Below are 15,219 nucleotides of genomic sequence, written 5' to 3'. Positions count from 1 at the left end.
AGGGATGGGGAGGGACAGGGAGAGAGAAAATGTGAATTTTAATATGTACCAAAATGTATGTGAGGCACTTGAAGAAAATGGAGAATGCTTTTGCACCAGCATACTTTAGCTAAGTCAGTACTAAATTCAAAGAACAGGCATAACTAGGACGATTATGTGTAACTGGGGAGATCATGTGTAACTAGGGCAATCATATGTAACAAGGGCAATCATGTGTAATTGGGGAGATGACATGTAACTAGATAAATCATGTGTAACTAGGGCAACCATATGTAACAAGGGAGATCATGTATAACTAGAGAAATCATGTGTGACTGGAAAGATCATGTGTAAGTAGAGAAATCATGTGTAACTGGGGAGATCATGTGTAACTAGGGCAATCATGTGTAACTAGGGTGATCATGTGTAACTGGGGAGATCATGTATAACTATGGTGATCATGTGTAAGTAGGGTGATCATGTGTAAGTAGGGTGATCATGTGTAACTAGGGCGATCATGTGTAACTAGGGTGATCATGTGTAACTGGGGAGATCATGTGTAACTAGGGTGATCATGTATAACTAGGGCGATCATGTGTAACTGGGGAATCATGTGTAACTGGGGAGATCGTGTGTAACTAGAGAAATCATGTGTAACTGGAAAGATCATGTGTTCCTCCTGGGCCTATTAAAGTCCCTGCTTACCCTGTTTGGTCATATTTCTTCTTAGCACCCTCTTAATCTTCTAAAACTGTCCATGGTAGGACTGATAAATCAATATGGTCACCATAAGTATAACTTACAAACTATTATTAGCAAAGCAAGAAACACAATAAAAAGGTGATTCATACACTCCTAGAAAAACAACTATATTTTCAATCCCTGGTAAATGGGTCCAAGTCCAGATCAACCATACACATATGATGACTATTTCCTGGAGGGGTACACTATGCTAGCCATCCTGCTAATCTGTAGAAAACACAGTCCCTTCTGCAGTAGGTTTAAAGGCTATTTGTTTCAGTCATATAGAAGCAAAAATAAAGCTTCAGAGGTCTGTTCTTTTTTAATAAACAGAGATTGCATTTACAGTTGTAATTACGGGATTCAAACTCTGGTAAAGCCAAGTGTTTACCTACTGAACCATCTCCCCTACTTCTTAAAAAATAATTTCATTACCATGTATTCATTGTGCAAAGTGAAAGGTTTCTTTCATAATAATATTTTCATTCAAATGCATCATGTACTTTGGCCAATGGTCACTATTCAACACCCTTTCCTGTCCTGTTTCCTCTCCCACTAGGTCCCATCCTCTTCACAAATGCTCTCTTTTTATTCTAAGGTTGCACATACATGTGTGTGAGTGTGTGTGTGTGTGTGAAAAAGAGAGGGAGGGATGCAACATGAGGGCCGGCTTGTTGGGGTATCTGTCCCGCCCAGTATCCCACAACCAGCAAGCCCCAAAGAAAATCACACAGAGGTCTCCATAAGATTAGAAACTGATTAGTCCATTTGTTCAGGCTTGCTGCTAACTCTTATAACATATTAACCCATTATTCTTATCTATGTTAGCCATATGGCTCAGGACCTTTTTCGGTGGTGCAGGTCACATCCTGCTTCTTCGGTGATCTGGACAGGACTTGGGAAAAGAGCTTCCTTCTTCTCAGAATACTCCTGTTCTCATCGCCCTGCCTCTACTTCCTGCCTGGTTGACCCGCCTATACTTCCCACCTGGCCAATCAGCGTTTATTTAAAAACATGATTGACAGAATATAGACAATTCTCCTGCACTAGAGGGAGAGTTATCTAGGTTCCCCATATAAAGTTTTTAATTCATAACTCCTTTACTGAATGACTAATATATGCAAGAATGCAATAAATGTAAACTAATAATACAAAGTACAATTTTGAAAATAAACCAATATGACAGATATACATAGCATGAGAATGCCTGAATTTTGATATATGATGCATTCCTTTGATTTATAACAAATAAATCTAAATGTCTATTAGATAAAAACTGTGCCTCTATCCAATTTTAGTGCTTTTTCAAAAAGCAGTAACAGTCTAGAAGACTTTCTATTTTACTTTGAGATATATGATATTCAGACATTTGTTAAAGTACATAGATTCAGTTTCAATGGCACATCTATAGATCTTGCTATTCTGGTAACATCTTGAATAGCATCTACTTCTGAGCAAGTACTATCTCGGGTTCTAAAACTGTTGAACCTTGAAATCAAATTTATTTCAGTTGTGTGTTTTTAATAAATTGAGATGAAATAAAACTCACTCCTTCCTCCCTGCAGGAACACAGAGCTATTGTTGAAGTATAGAAACTCAAGACTGTCTTTCTACTTGAAAGAACATTAATTACTAACACTTCTGGTAGGACAATAAATGTTCCAGGATAATATTCAATATATGTACAAAGATTACACTGAATATCAACAACTAAAAGAACACAACAAAAAAGAAGTAGAAATAGAAAAACACAATGGCCTGTAAAGAGGACACGTTTCAGAGTGGGACAAGATCTGCAAAAACAACAAATCTAGCAATTGATTTCTATTCAGAACATAGAAAGTTCTCAAAACTCAGAGCACTAGCATTTGTCTCTCTGCTTTGTGACTACATATCTGTCAATGCAACACCAGAAGCAGCCTTATGTGCTTGTCACCATGCCTCCCCTACCATGTTACACTGTAGCTCTTCAAACTATGAGCCAACATGAACCCTTCTTTCCTTAAGAAAAGAAGAAAATCAAAATTCAGCAGTTTTAAAAAAGAATTAGAAAATCACCAAAGGATAGGAAGAGATGTATCACCAAAGAGGATATGTGGTATCAAATATACAAAGGAAAAGCTTTCAATATCACTAGCCTTTAAATAAATACAAACTAAGATCACAATGACACAGTTACATACCCACTAAAATTTAAAAAAAAAAAAAGGAACACCAAATGCTTGTAAGGACATGGAGAAACTCGGTGTCTCATACATTGCTGGTGGGACTGTGACATGTGCATTCTGGAAGAGAACCTAGTAGTTTCTTTTCGAACTATCCATATGCTTAGCAGATAATCTCAAAAATCACAGTTCAGGATGTTCATCCCAAAGAAAGAAAAATATATATACAAATAAATACCTGTGCAGAGATGCTTATAGCAACTTTATTTGTGATCTTCAACAACTAAACAGAGTCAAAATATTACTTACTAAGAGAATGTCTAAACAAATTGTTATAGCCATACCACAGGATGCTGCTTTGTAGTGTTGAATGATATACACATCTGTCCACTTAGATGGATGTTAACGGATGCAAGTTTTCCTTTCTTTAGAATACATGCCCTGGACTGTGATTTTTTGTATTATATGCTAAATGTATGCTGACGAAAAAAAACATTAAATCCAAAAGGTCATGTGCTACATGATTCCATTTCTGTAGCATGCTTGAAATGACAAAATTATAGGAATGGACATGTGTTTGCTAGGGGCTATGAATGCTAGAGAATAGAAGGTAGTTGTGATGCCAGCATGTTGATTATAGTAATCACTACACAAATCTATACAATATGACAACATGTAATAAAATGGTATAGAATTATCCCCGCTATAGTTAGGTTAAATATAATCACTGGGACAAACTACATGAAAGATAAACAAGCTTACTTGGTATTTTATTTTGTTAGTTTCTGTGAATCTATATAGTTCACAGCAAGAAGTCAATCAGAACTAGATGCCTCTCCATTCTTAAATTACCACTATGCTATGTGAGTTGGCTTAGAAGAGCGTCTCCTTCTCCAAGTATGGTCTCCATCACCTCCCTCCACCTACATGGGTAGATGCCTTGTTGAGAAAAGTAACAAATATCCTTTAGAAGACTAGAAAATTTTCAGGAGCTCAAAGGTCTACGGTCCCCTTTTACGATCCATTCCTGTCACTATTTTCTACAAACCATCCTTACATCTTCACAATGAATATGGTCCCTTAAAGTTCTTTGTGGCTCAAGAAAGAATGTGTTAAGATATTCTAAGTCTCCTCACTCCCCACATTTGCAACCACAAAAGTTCTAAGTAAAGCCAAGATTAGGTCCCAAATTAGACACAATGTTAGGCCTAGGGCAATTGTTAACAGTTTGTGGAAGGTGTTTTTCTTGCCTCTTAACTGCTTCTGAAGTTTTCACCTACAAATTCCCCTAATCCTTTTACCCCATGTTCAAATCTGAGCTACACCTTGACAGTTTCAAAAGAGGAAGATGTGTGACTAAGTGTTCATCAGATAACCTTGTTTCATTCCATTGCGTGTTACATTATCTGCTGATGTGGAGCAAAAGCACTGTGCGGCATTATCAACACAAAATTTTGTAGCAGAGTACCTCTCAAAACAGTTTTTTTTTTTGATGGTGTTGGGGATTGAACTCAGGGCCATGTGCATGCTAGGCAAGCTCTCTACCACTGAGCTACATCCTGAGCCCCAAAATCTATTCATATGCTTGCTTGTGTTTAGTATTGTATAAACTTCTGTTTTGGATGGACCTATGGCTACCTGCCCTACTTTCACTGTTTCATACTAGTGCTGTGATAAAATACTGTGACAAAAGCAACAGAGATAAGAAAGGGGTTTATTGGCTTACAATTCCAGGTTATAGTCTATCATAGCAAAGAAGCCACAGTGTCAGCAACTCAAAGCACCATAGCCATATCATATCCATAGTCAAGAGCAAAGAGAAATGAATGCGTGCACACCTACTTATGTTCTCAGGACCCCAGGTGTAGGTAATGATGGCAGTCACGGTGGGCTGGATCTTCTTATATAGATTAAAAATAAAGACAGCTCCCTCACATACGTTTCTATAGGCCAACCTGATCCACACAGTTCCTTACTTAAGACCCTCTTCCTAGGTGATTCTAGGTTGTGTCAAGTTGATAGGTGAAAACTAACCATCCCATCACCTAACTATAAATTATATTTCTCTGCTGCCTTGGTAGGTGATGAGAACATGTGACTAAGTTTTGAGCCGGTAAGACCAGAAAGATCTTAACAATAAGCTGCTTTTTCCCATTTGTTCTTTCCCCCTTTTCTTGTGACCTGAAATATAAATACGTTGATTACAAGTTGCCATTGGCCATATGGATAAAGGCAAATTCCAAAGAAATCCAGGCCAGGAAGACAATATGGCTGCTTCCAGGACAGAGCAGTCCTGTCCTCCTGGTCAAGTATCAAACCCAAATTTTGAAAAATGTATTTTTTATTCATTCTTTGAGAATCTCATGCATGCATATAATATTTTTATTATGTTTTAAAGGATACAAGATAGGCATACCTGCTCATGTCTATGATACCAGTACTCAGAAGGCCAAGTCAAGAGGATTTTCATGAATTTGAGGCCACCCTAGGCTATATGGTAAGTTCTGAGTCAGCCTGGGCTACAGTGTGAGATCCTATCTCAAAAAGTCCTTTCCAAAAAAAAGAATAGCAATGCAATTCTCTAAATGAGAAAAACATTAGGTTGGATATTGTGGCTTTCACCTACCATCCCAACATTTGGGTGATGAAAACAGATCAGGAGTTCATCATTCTCAGATACACAGACAGCCAACCATGATTGCATAAGATCTGCCTTTAAGAAAATTGGTCAACCCTAATTTAGGCAAGCAACACCCATCAGAGACTTTCCATGCTGCAGACTCCCCAAGGAGACTGGATTTGGGGATTGCTGAGTATCCTCTCTGCTTTGCATAGTGTCATTCTCTCTGTGTACCTTCTGCAGGCCTGCCTTTCCTCTTCCCAATAAACATCTTCAACTGCCAAAAAAAAGAAAGAAAGAGAGAAAGAAAGAAAAGGACAAATCTTAGCCATTCCCCAGGCCTTGATTTCTCCCAAGGAAACTGGGTGCACCTTCTAAGTCCCAAACTTGTATTGTCTTTTCTACAACTGGAAATGGAAGACTTCCACCAGAGATTCAAGTCATTAATCCCACAGACAATCCCAATACATCAAGCATGAGGAAAGAAAAAAATTACAGTCACATTGATAACATCATGCAGATAAACAAACAGTCTATGCTAGCTGTCAGAACACTCTGGAGTTATAGGGAAGAGTAGAGACTATAGAGACTGGCACAGAGCCATGGTACGGTCTTATGATATCCTCTGTCTCCACGTGGCATGAATAATCCTATTTTCCAAAGGTTCATCTTTAATAGACAGGAAAGATGCAGCAAAGAAACAACTAAGCAGAACTGTTTCTAAGCCAAATTTACGTCTGTCATTATTAATGGTGACACATTATAAAATGTTTATTGCACATAATCTGGACTCAGCAATTTACTTAGGCAAACTTACTAATTTCGTTGTGTGGACAGTGGCAATACCAAAACCTGAATTTGTTTCTGACAATGACTCCTTTTTGATTTTAACTTCTATAAAAGCTGATGACAGTTTAACAGCTAGTCTACTTTATTTTTAGCCTTTCTCAGGGTTCTGTTGGAGAATTAAGGCTTACAGAAAATGATTGTGACTCTTTTTCTCATTTTTCCCAAAACAGTACATAGCAACTAACACTGTAAATGAGAGAGAAGTGGTGATGGGGGAAACAACTCTATACAATGCATATCTAAGGGAATCTGAACTTACATCTCTCTCAAAACTCTGGATGGGAAAGAACTGTAGGCCAACCATTTTGTATTTTCTATCTTTTGCTCCTGGCCTTGAAAAATTATAAATGCTAAATTCCTTTCTGCCATGCCAAAATAAACTAGTCTTGGAACTAAAAGAAGAAGCTGTATAAAATACTCTTGTGTGAAAGCGTAGGCCCTGACTACTCACACTGTGATCTGGCATTAGTCCCTCAGCTAAATGTGACAGGGTCACCTCACTAGCCTCAGAGTAATATGCTGAAGGACATTCACAGAACAAATGAAAAGTAGAAAATATCATTCCAATAAACATTGTAGGAACAACTATATAATTGCCATGTCAAAGAATGAAGTTGAACCCCATCTTCACATGATATACAAAATGAGCTCAAAATAGACCATAAATGTCAACATCAGTTATGAAGTGACAAGACTTTCAAAAGTAAACAATCTTTGTGGACTTGGAGTAGGCAATGGTTTCTTTAATATGATACTAAAAATATAAGTGACAGCCTAGACATGGAGGTGCACACCTTCAATCCTAGAATTCAGGAGGCAGAGGCAGGCAGACCTTTGTGAGTGACCTTTGTAGGCCAGCATGGTCTACAAATCAAGTTACAGGTCATTTAGGGCAATACAGTGAGATCCTGTCGCAAACACAAACACACACACACACACAATTTAAACCTGGCACTTCAGACTACACCGACAAAGAAAGTGAAAACACAACCAACAGAACAGGAGAAAATATTTGAAAATCATGTATCTCACATGGGAGCTGTGTTCAGACCACATAAAGAAGCCATAACTCACTTTTAAGTAGGCAAATAATGATTAGATATTTAGCCAAAAGTGCATTCAAATGGCCAATAAGCACAAAAAAAGATGCTCAACACTATTACTCACCAAGGAAATGCAAATCAAACCCACAATGAGATACCGCATTACAGTCACTAGGTAGGATATATGACTGTCTAAACATGACCTGAAAAAAGATGATATCAATAGACATGCTAACAAGGACAAGTAAAAGATCACAAGGCCTCAACCCTACATAAGGAACATTAAGAAATGCTAAGAGAAAGAGCAACAGTCTTCCTAGGGAAGAGCACACCAATAGATTATCCAATACCAAATGGTCAGCTCTGAAAACATATACATACAAGTAACATAATACAAACTGAACATGTTCTATTTATATATTTAGGAATGCTATGTATGTATAATAACAATTAAGGAAAAAACAGGCCATAAATTTGAAAGAGAACAAGGGGGTACATGAAAAGGTTTGGAGGGAGAAAAGGAAGAGGAGGAATTATGTAATTATAGTATAATCTCAAAAAATAAAAAATATTTTATATATTACTATGTAATTGTTATTACTACATAATTAATATGTAATACATAGTATTATTTAATACTAGGTAAGTATCGATGAAGAAAGAGAGAACTAGAACCGTGCTACATTGTTGGAGATGTAAAATAGAGTGGTCATTTTTAAAAACAATTTGACACTTCCTCAATGTGTTAAACATAGCATCACCACGTAAGTTCAAATTTACACATGTGTGTATTCTCAAGAGAAACAAAAACAAAGCCCACACAGAAACATAAACACAGATAATTCTACAGTATTATTCTTAATATGCAAAAAGTTCAAATAACCCCAAAATTCTGATGAATCACTAAATATCATGTGGAACATTAATAGAGCAGAATAGTATTCTACATTAAAATATTGGGCTCTAATTCATGCTATAACATGGATGAACCTTATAAACACTAAAAATGTAAAAGGTAGCCAAGCACAAAGGAGCACATGATACATGACTATATCTTTGTAGAATATAAGCCAAGCAGAGACAGAGAGTAAATTAGAAGTTTCCAAGAGCTGGGAAGGAAAGGGAAAGTGGGGAGTAACTTGCACTTGGCATGGGGATTCCTTTGGAAAGAACAAAAGATGTTCCAAAATGTACTGTGGGAATAATCAGATGGCTTTGTGAATATACTAAAAGACACTGAAGTATATGCTAGGCAAATTATATTTTATCAGAACTGATTCCAAAACCCAAAAATGAAAAGCAACAGTTCTCTGTGTGAAATTCACTGGATGCCCTGTCATCTACTTTGAAGGGCAGTGTGACCACCACTGACTAGAATTAACATGAAGCTGAAATTAAGGAGGAAAAAATTAGCCATTTTTGTGCCTGACAGAAATCTATCCCTCAGGTTAGGAAGGTGAAAATGATGTAGAAAACCACTTTCTGTCCCAGCTGATGCCTTTAAGGAACTATCTCTTTGGGTGGAAAAGTCCTCTGAAGGATACAAAGAATCCAAATGGGACACAGCTTCTATACAAGCTGTTGACATCACCCACAGAACCTGTTGCTGTTCTTTTCTGCAATAGTGTAGCAGAAGGAAAGCTACAGAGTCCCTGAGACCTGAAGGGCTCTACAGAAATATCACAAGGGAACTCAAGTATTAGTGATACTGGCCAGCAATGTTCACTTCAAGTCAAGTGACAACAGCAGGATTTTTCCCTCAATGTCTCACTTAATGTCACTAGAGAAAGACTGAGTCAAGTAACAATCTTCTCAAAGACAGTGTTCTAGGTAAGAGCAGTTTGTTCAGAACACCATTATCTCCAACCTCAGTCATGTCCATGGTGTCTCAAGCCCTCCAGTAAGTGTTCCAGATGGTAAAGCATGCATTACAGAGGATCAGCCTATGCCATTCAGTACTGAGGTGATCAATATCAGGAATTTTACATGGTTTTAAATCATACCCCACTTCTGCTGAAAGTTGGGTCTATGAGATAAGGCAAGAAGTATTGCCCTCACCATATTGTCTCTTTCATAGCAAAATCTGAACCAACACCAAAAATGGGAAAAAAATGAAAAGAGAGAAGAAGGACAGGAAACCAAACCAAACATTAGTCTACGATTTGCCTTCTCCTTTGGGTCAGGCTAAATCCTATGGATTATAAAGTATCCTGTGACACTGGGACTCTTTAATGCCACCACCATCACAATAACCATCACTGTGGCAGAGATGACTATGACAGCCATAAAACCCTGTGGCTAGGAAAATAAATGCAAACACATTAACGGATACATGTGCACACAGATGGAAGAGGAAGCTCCCCCTGCATCTTTTCACTCATCTGCACCACTTACTTTTGTACTGTTGGATGGGGCTTCACCACTGCTGCAGAAGCTGCCCCTCCAACAGCAGCAGCAGGCTCTTGGCTTTCTGTAGTTTGATTTTCAGTTCTGAATTTCCTGCGAATAGGCTTTGATGGAGGCTGAGCATGTGGTGCATCCTGTGGATCAAAAATAAACCCAACGTGTTCAAAAAGATTTGTTTAGTAATCTCTCCATCCATCATGCCACTATCCATAGCTCTGTGTCCAGGATCAGAAGACTTCTCTGTTCAAACTACATACCACAGACCTGTAGCTGATACCTGGCTCAGCAAGCGCTGGAGGGCTGCTGGCAGCGGGTTGAAGCAAACAGCCCACCTGCCTTTCTTTAAAAATATACTGGGGGCAAGTGGGGATGAGAACATGAGGGACTCAGTGCTGGGAGAGAACTGAAAGATCTAACCGGAAAAGAGGTCATTTCAGTGTGAGGTAGAAACCTGGTGCAAGAGAAACTCCCAGAAATCTACAAGGGTGACCCCAGCTAAGACTCCTAGCAAGAAGGGATACATAGCCTGAACTGGTCACTTCCTGTGACTAGGCAAATCTACCAGCGGAAGGATTGGGACACAAACTCAGCCACACAACCTTTAGCCTAGTCTGTTCTGCCTATGGAACATGCTGGGGTAAAGGTGACACAAAGATTGTGAGAGTGGCCAACCAATGACTGGTCCAGTCTGAGACCCATGCCATTGAAGTGAGCCCTGATACTGCCTGGAGCACCAAGACTCAGAGGCTGGATGGCCCAGAGACAGAGGATCGAACCAAACACTACTGGAGGGAAAATATGTCAATGTGGCAATGCCTAACAATATTCTGCTCTACTCATAGATTGGTGTCTAGCCCAAAAGTCATTAGAGGCTTCATCCAGCAACCAGTAGAAACAGATGCAGACCCATAGCCAAACATTGGGCCAAGCTCAGAGAATCCTGCTGAAGAGAAAGGAAAAGGATTGTAGGAGCCAGATGGGTCAAGGACATCACAAGAAAACCCACAGAATCAACTAACCTGGGCTTACAGGAGTTCACAAAGGCTGAACCAACAACCAGGGAGCCTGCGTGGAACTGAACTAGGCCCTCGGCACATGTTACAGTTGTGTAGCTTGGTCTTCCTGTGAGACTCCTAACACTGGGAGCAAGGGCTGTCTAATACCTGCTTTAGGGACCTGTTCCTCCTACTGAATTGCCTAGTCCAGCCTTAATAGGAGAGGAGGCGTCTAGTCTTACTGCAACTTGATATGCCATGCCTGGGTGATATCCATGGGAGGCCCACTCTTTTCAGAAGAGAAAGGAGGAAGAGTAAATGGGGGTGCAGTGGAAGAGGAGAGTCTGAGAGGAGATGAGGGAGGGGAAATTGTGGTCAGGATGACAGTTAGATAGATAGATAGATAGATAGATAGATAGATAGATAGATAGATAGATAGACAGACAGACAGACAAAAAGATTGATAAATAGACAATAGACTGGGAATCCACAACCCCTTTCTGTCATCAAAAAGGACACCAAAATAAGATTCTAGTGGCCTTACTCTTTTCCTTTTTTAATGTTGTAAACAATCTATACTTTCTTGTCACTTAAACTCACATAGACTTTGTACAACCATGAGGTCTTTTCTAGACAAAATTGGCTCTTGCCTCACTCTGGGGTTTTTGGAGAATAAGTTTCAATCTGTAATGGTCTTAGTCATGTGTTGATCATTCTCCTGCTCCTGATTCCTACATGAAGTTAAACAGAAAAAAAAAGTCAATGTGTTCAAGGAAACAGTTGATCTGCTTCCTTAGAGGATTCCATGTCACCTTCCAAGGCCAGGGTCCACTCCCTTTGCTAAGAGAATGCCCTAGGAGACAATGTTGTAGAACAAGAAGAGGGTGAGAAGGGAAGTGGGGAACATGATATTTAGTGAGCAGTGCTAGCTGTGCAGAGAACAGGGCCCCACGGCATGGCCAGGCAAAGTGAGGGTGGCAAGATGCAAGAAAAAAATCCTAACATCAGCAGGTAGGGAACAAGGAGAGGGGGACCAACAAAAACAGACCCGTATGGAAATGTGATAGTGAAACTTACTGCTCTGCATGATAATTTTAACAACTAATAAAACAGTAACAACAAAAAAGAACAAATGAGAAAAAAATCATGGTACCAAGAATGGAAGACTGTTCCACACACAGGAGGTGCTAACTGGGTCTTTAATGTCTGAACTAGATGGTCCCAGACTCTTGGTGACTTCTTCAAAAAATTTTAAAATCATCACAAAAATGGCAAAGCAGAAAGAAGCTTGACTTAAAGAGATTTAAAGCATAGTAGGCAACAAGTCAGTCTCATTATTGAACAGTATGAACATATTGAACAGTATGAGAATTGCTGAAGAAATCACTGGGCTACTTGAGCTAGAGCCCCCAGGAACAGCAGGCTATGTTTGGGGCTCTCTTTAATGGGGTTCAAAAGGAGAAGTTGGTTGCTAAGGGGTATAATATGAAGGATTCTATTTGATTGGAAGTCTTGAGTTATATTAGACTTTTTCTCACTATACATGTGCTTGTCTATGATACATCTGATTTGAATCGTATGCATGCCCAGTCATGCATAGACATAAGATGGCAAATAGGAGGTTTTCCTTAAAAGTTCATGCTGAAGACACAGTTTGCCTTAATGCACATGTATCCAAAAGTAGCTCAGGCCAGATGGACTCCCTGTGTCTCATCCCTGATATACTCTGGGGCATTTTTCAAAGGAAATTGACCACAAAAGAGTAACTACTAAATAAATGACAAGGCAGAAGTAATTTATGCCATTGTTTAAAGTGGGAAATGCATGAAACTTGATGCAAGGAGGAGCCCTACGTTTCTGGGTGAGTGGTGTGTGCATATCCAAAACCAAGTGGAGTCCAAAGTTTCTAAGCTATTCCTATACTAACCTGCCTCATTAACAGATGTATGAAGTCTTACTAAAGCCATCCATATCTTCCCGCATTTTAAAAGTATTTATTTTTATATTTTATATTTATGTGCCCAAGTGTATGTATGTGTCCCATATGCGTGCAGTGCCCACAGAAGTCAGAAAGCAATGAGCCACCATATGGGAGTTGGGAACTGAATCTAGCTCCTATGCAAGAGCAGTAAACACTCTTAACCTCTAAGCTATCTCTCCTGGCCCTCCACATTTTTTGATCTTGCCCAAAGCAAGGCAGCCATGTTTAGCTAGAAGGTTGAGGAAAGTCAAAACTGCCAGGGACATCCACAGTCCAGCCCCAGAACCTCCAGGATCCCAATTTTCAGAAAGAATTCAGGCTTCAGAGCTGTGAATCAGTCACATTCACCTCGGTGGAAACTTTAAAGTGGTAGACTTGTAAGAAGCCCAGAGGTGGGTCTTTATACTCTTTATACCAGCACAGCAATTTCCTTATTCTGCTCTTACCTTTTTTGCTGGACTACTTTCTGCTGCTTGGGAAGGAGCTCTGTTCAGCTGAGGGTGTAAGTCAGCTTCAGTCACTGGCTCAGACTGTAGCAAGATCAAAGAGAAGGCATAAAAAGGTAAATATATGACAAAAAACACTGTGGAAAAGTCACTTGGAGAGACCAAGTCACACTGGTCTAGACTAAGTGACAGGCAATCACAGTTAAGACTGTTGATGCTTGAGCAAAATTCTCCACCAGAGACCATGCTATTCCCTTCCACATCTCCTGCCGTCCTGCCAGATTCATTCAAGAAAAAGAACCACGATCATCTCATATATTTTCACATATAGAATTCTTAAAGCTCAATACTTTACAAAAACTATAAAAAATTATCAGAGGAGAAATGATGTGGGGTGTCCTTCTGTATACATGTGTTGCTTTTATTGGTTGGTGAATAAAGCTGTTTGAGCCAATGCTTAGCAGAGTAAAGCCAGGTAAAAAATCAGAACAGAGAGAGAGAGAGAGAGAGAGAGAGAGAGAGAGTAGGTGGAGTCAAAGAGATGCCATGTAGCGGCTGAAGGAGAAAGATGCCATTCTGTAGGCCACAGCATTATGGTGATGCATAGATGGATAGAAATGGGTTAATTTAAGATGTAAGAGCTAGCTAGAATTACGCCTAAGACATCAGCCAAACTGTGTCATAATTAATATAGTTTCTGTGTGATTATTTAAGTCTGGGTGGCTGGGAAATGAACAAACAGTCTCCGTTTACAGAGAAAGGGATAGAAATGACTTAAGGAGCACTGAGAAAAACCATCAGCACTATAGAAGACCCATAATTTTTAATATTAAATTCCTAATAATGAAACACTGTATGGGCTGGAGAGATGGCACAGCAGTTAAGAACTACATATTCAGAGGACTGAAATTTAGTTCTCAGCATCCACACCAAGTAGCTCACAACCATTTATAACTCCAGCTCCATGAGAGCAGATGTCCTCTTCTAGTCTCTGCATGCACCTACACACACACACACACACACACACACACACACACACACACACACACGAAGTAAATATTTTAAAAATAAAACACTCAAACAAATATCGCTATTTACCTTTAAAAAGGAAGGATATATGTAATGGGTACAGCAATCGGAAAGGTTGATTATTGAGTACACAAAGACTGATGAGGGCTGCCCCTAAGCATTTCAGGACACAGAACATAGCCAAATGGAACACAGAGTAAATGGGCCTTACATACGGCTCCCTGTGACTCCAAGACTTGCTGCCTTAGCTGTGTTAGAGTACTTTGCTTTTGGCTGTTATTAACCAGTGATGGAAAATATTAACATGATAAGAAAACCAGCTACTAAGGAGCAAAGTGACTCCCACATTTCACTAGTATCAGTCTTTCATTTACTCCAAAATTAATTCACACCACAAAAACACATATTGTAGCACAACCAACTGCCACTCTATTCTTTACATAGCTGTCTCTAGCCTCCTACAGTGTATCTTCTTTCCTATGGCACTACTGAACAGGCTGGCTCCCAGGGAGCTAACAGTAGCAGATTTTGGCCACTTCTTGTATTCTCCTCATCTACCTACTTTCCAAAATAGCACCATTGGTGATCTCAGGTGGCTGGAAAGTGGCAATCTCCCAGTTGTAATTACTCTATCTCCCTTTCTTGCTCTGACTGCTCTTGGCCCTGAAATGGGGACTTTCTTGGAATTCTCTGTCTTTTGTTCTCTTGACTCAGTTTCCTTCCCCTGTTCATTCTTTCCAAAGATAATCCCATCTACTCCTGAATTTTACTATTTTTCATTAATTAATTCATTTATTGTGTGTGCATGTACATATGGGCCATGGTACGTGTGTGGAAGCCATAGAGGACCTCTTGTGGGAATCAGTTTTTTCCTTCCAAGATGTGGGTCGCGGGGATTCTGCTCAGTCTGCAAGGCTTGGCAGTACCCACCTTTACCCACTGCACCACCTCACTGGCCTATTTAG

General features: G+C 39.5%; 1 protein-coding gene across 11 annotated transcripts in view; it reads right to left on the bottom strand.

The window, feature by feature from the left end:
• The window catches only part of Reps2 (RALBP1 associated Eps domain containing 2), a 267,555-nt gene that overhangs the window by 20,949 nt on the left and 231,387 nt on the right, over window positions 1-15,219 (bottom strand). For all 11 annotated transcript variants that reach the window (XM_048440655.3, XM_048440653.3, XM_085684732.2 and 8 more), the window contains 2 exons: window positions 13,226-13,309; window positions 9,792-9,937 (listed from right to left, as the gene is read on the bottom strand). In XM_048440655.3, coding sequence (XP_048296612.1) covers window positions 9,792-9,937; window positions 13,226-13,309 — 230 coding nt within the window. The remainder of the gene's footprint in view (window positions 1-9,791; window positions 9,938-13,225; window positions 13,310-15,219) is intronic.

Source organism: Myodes glareolus, chromosome X, assembly GCF_982192425.1.
Source record: "Myodes glareolus chromosome X, mMyoGla1.1, whole genome shotgun sequence".
NCBI classification, from domain to species: Eukaryota; Metazoa; Chordata; class Mammalia; order Rodentia; family Cricetidae; genus Myodes; species Myodes glareolus.
The sequence above is the reverse complement of the archived record's forward strand: the minus strand, read 5'-3'. Positions and strand labels throughout refer to the sequence as shown.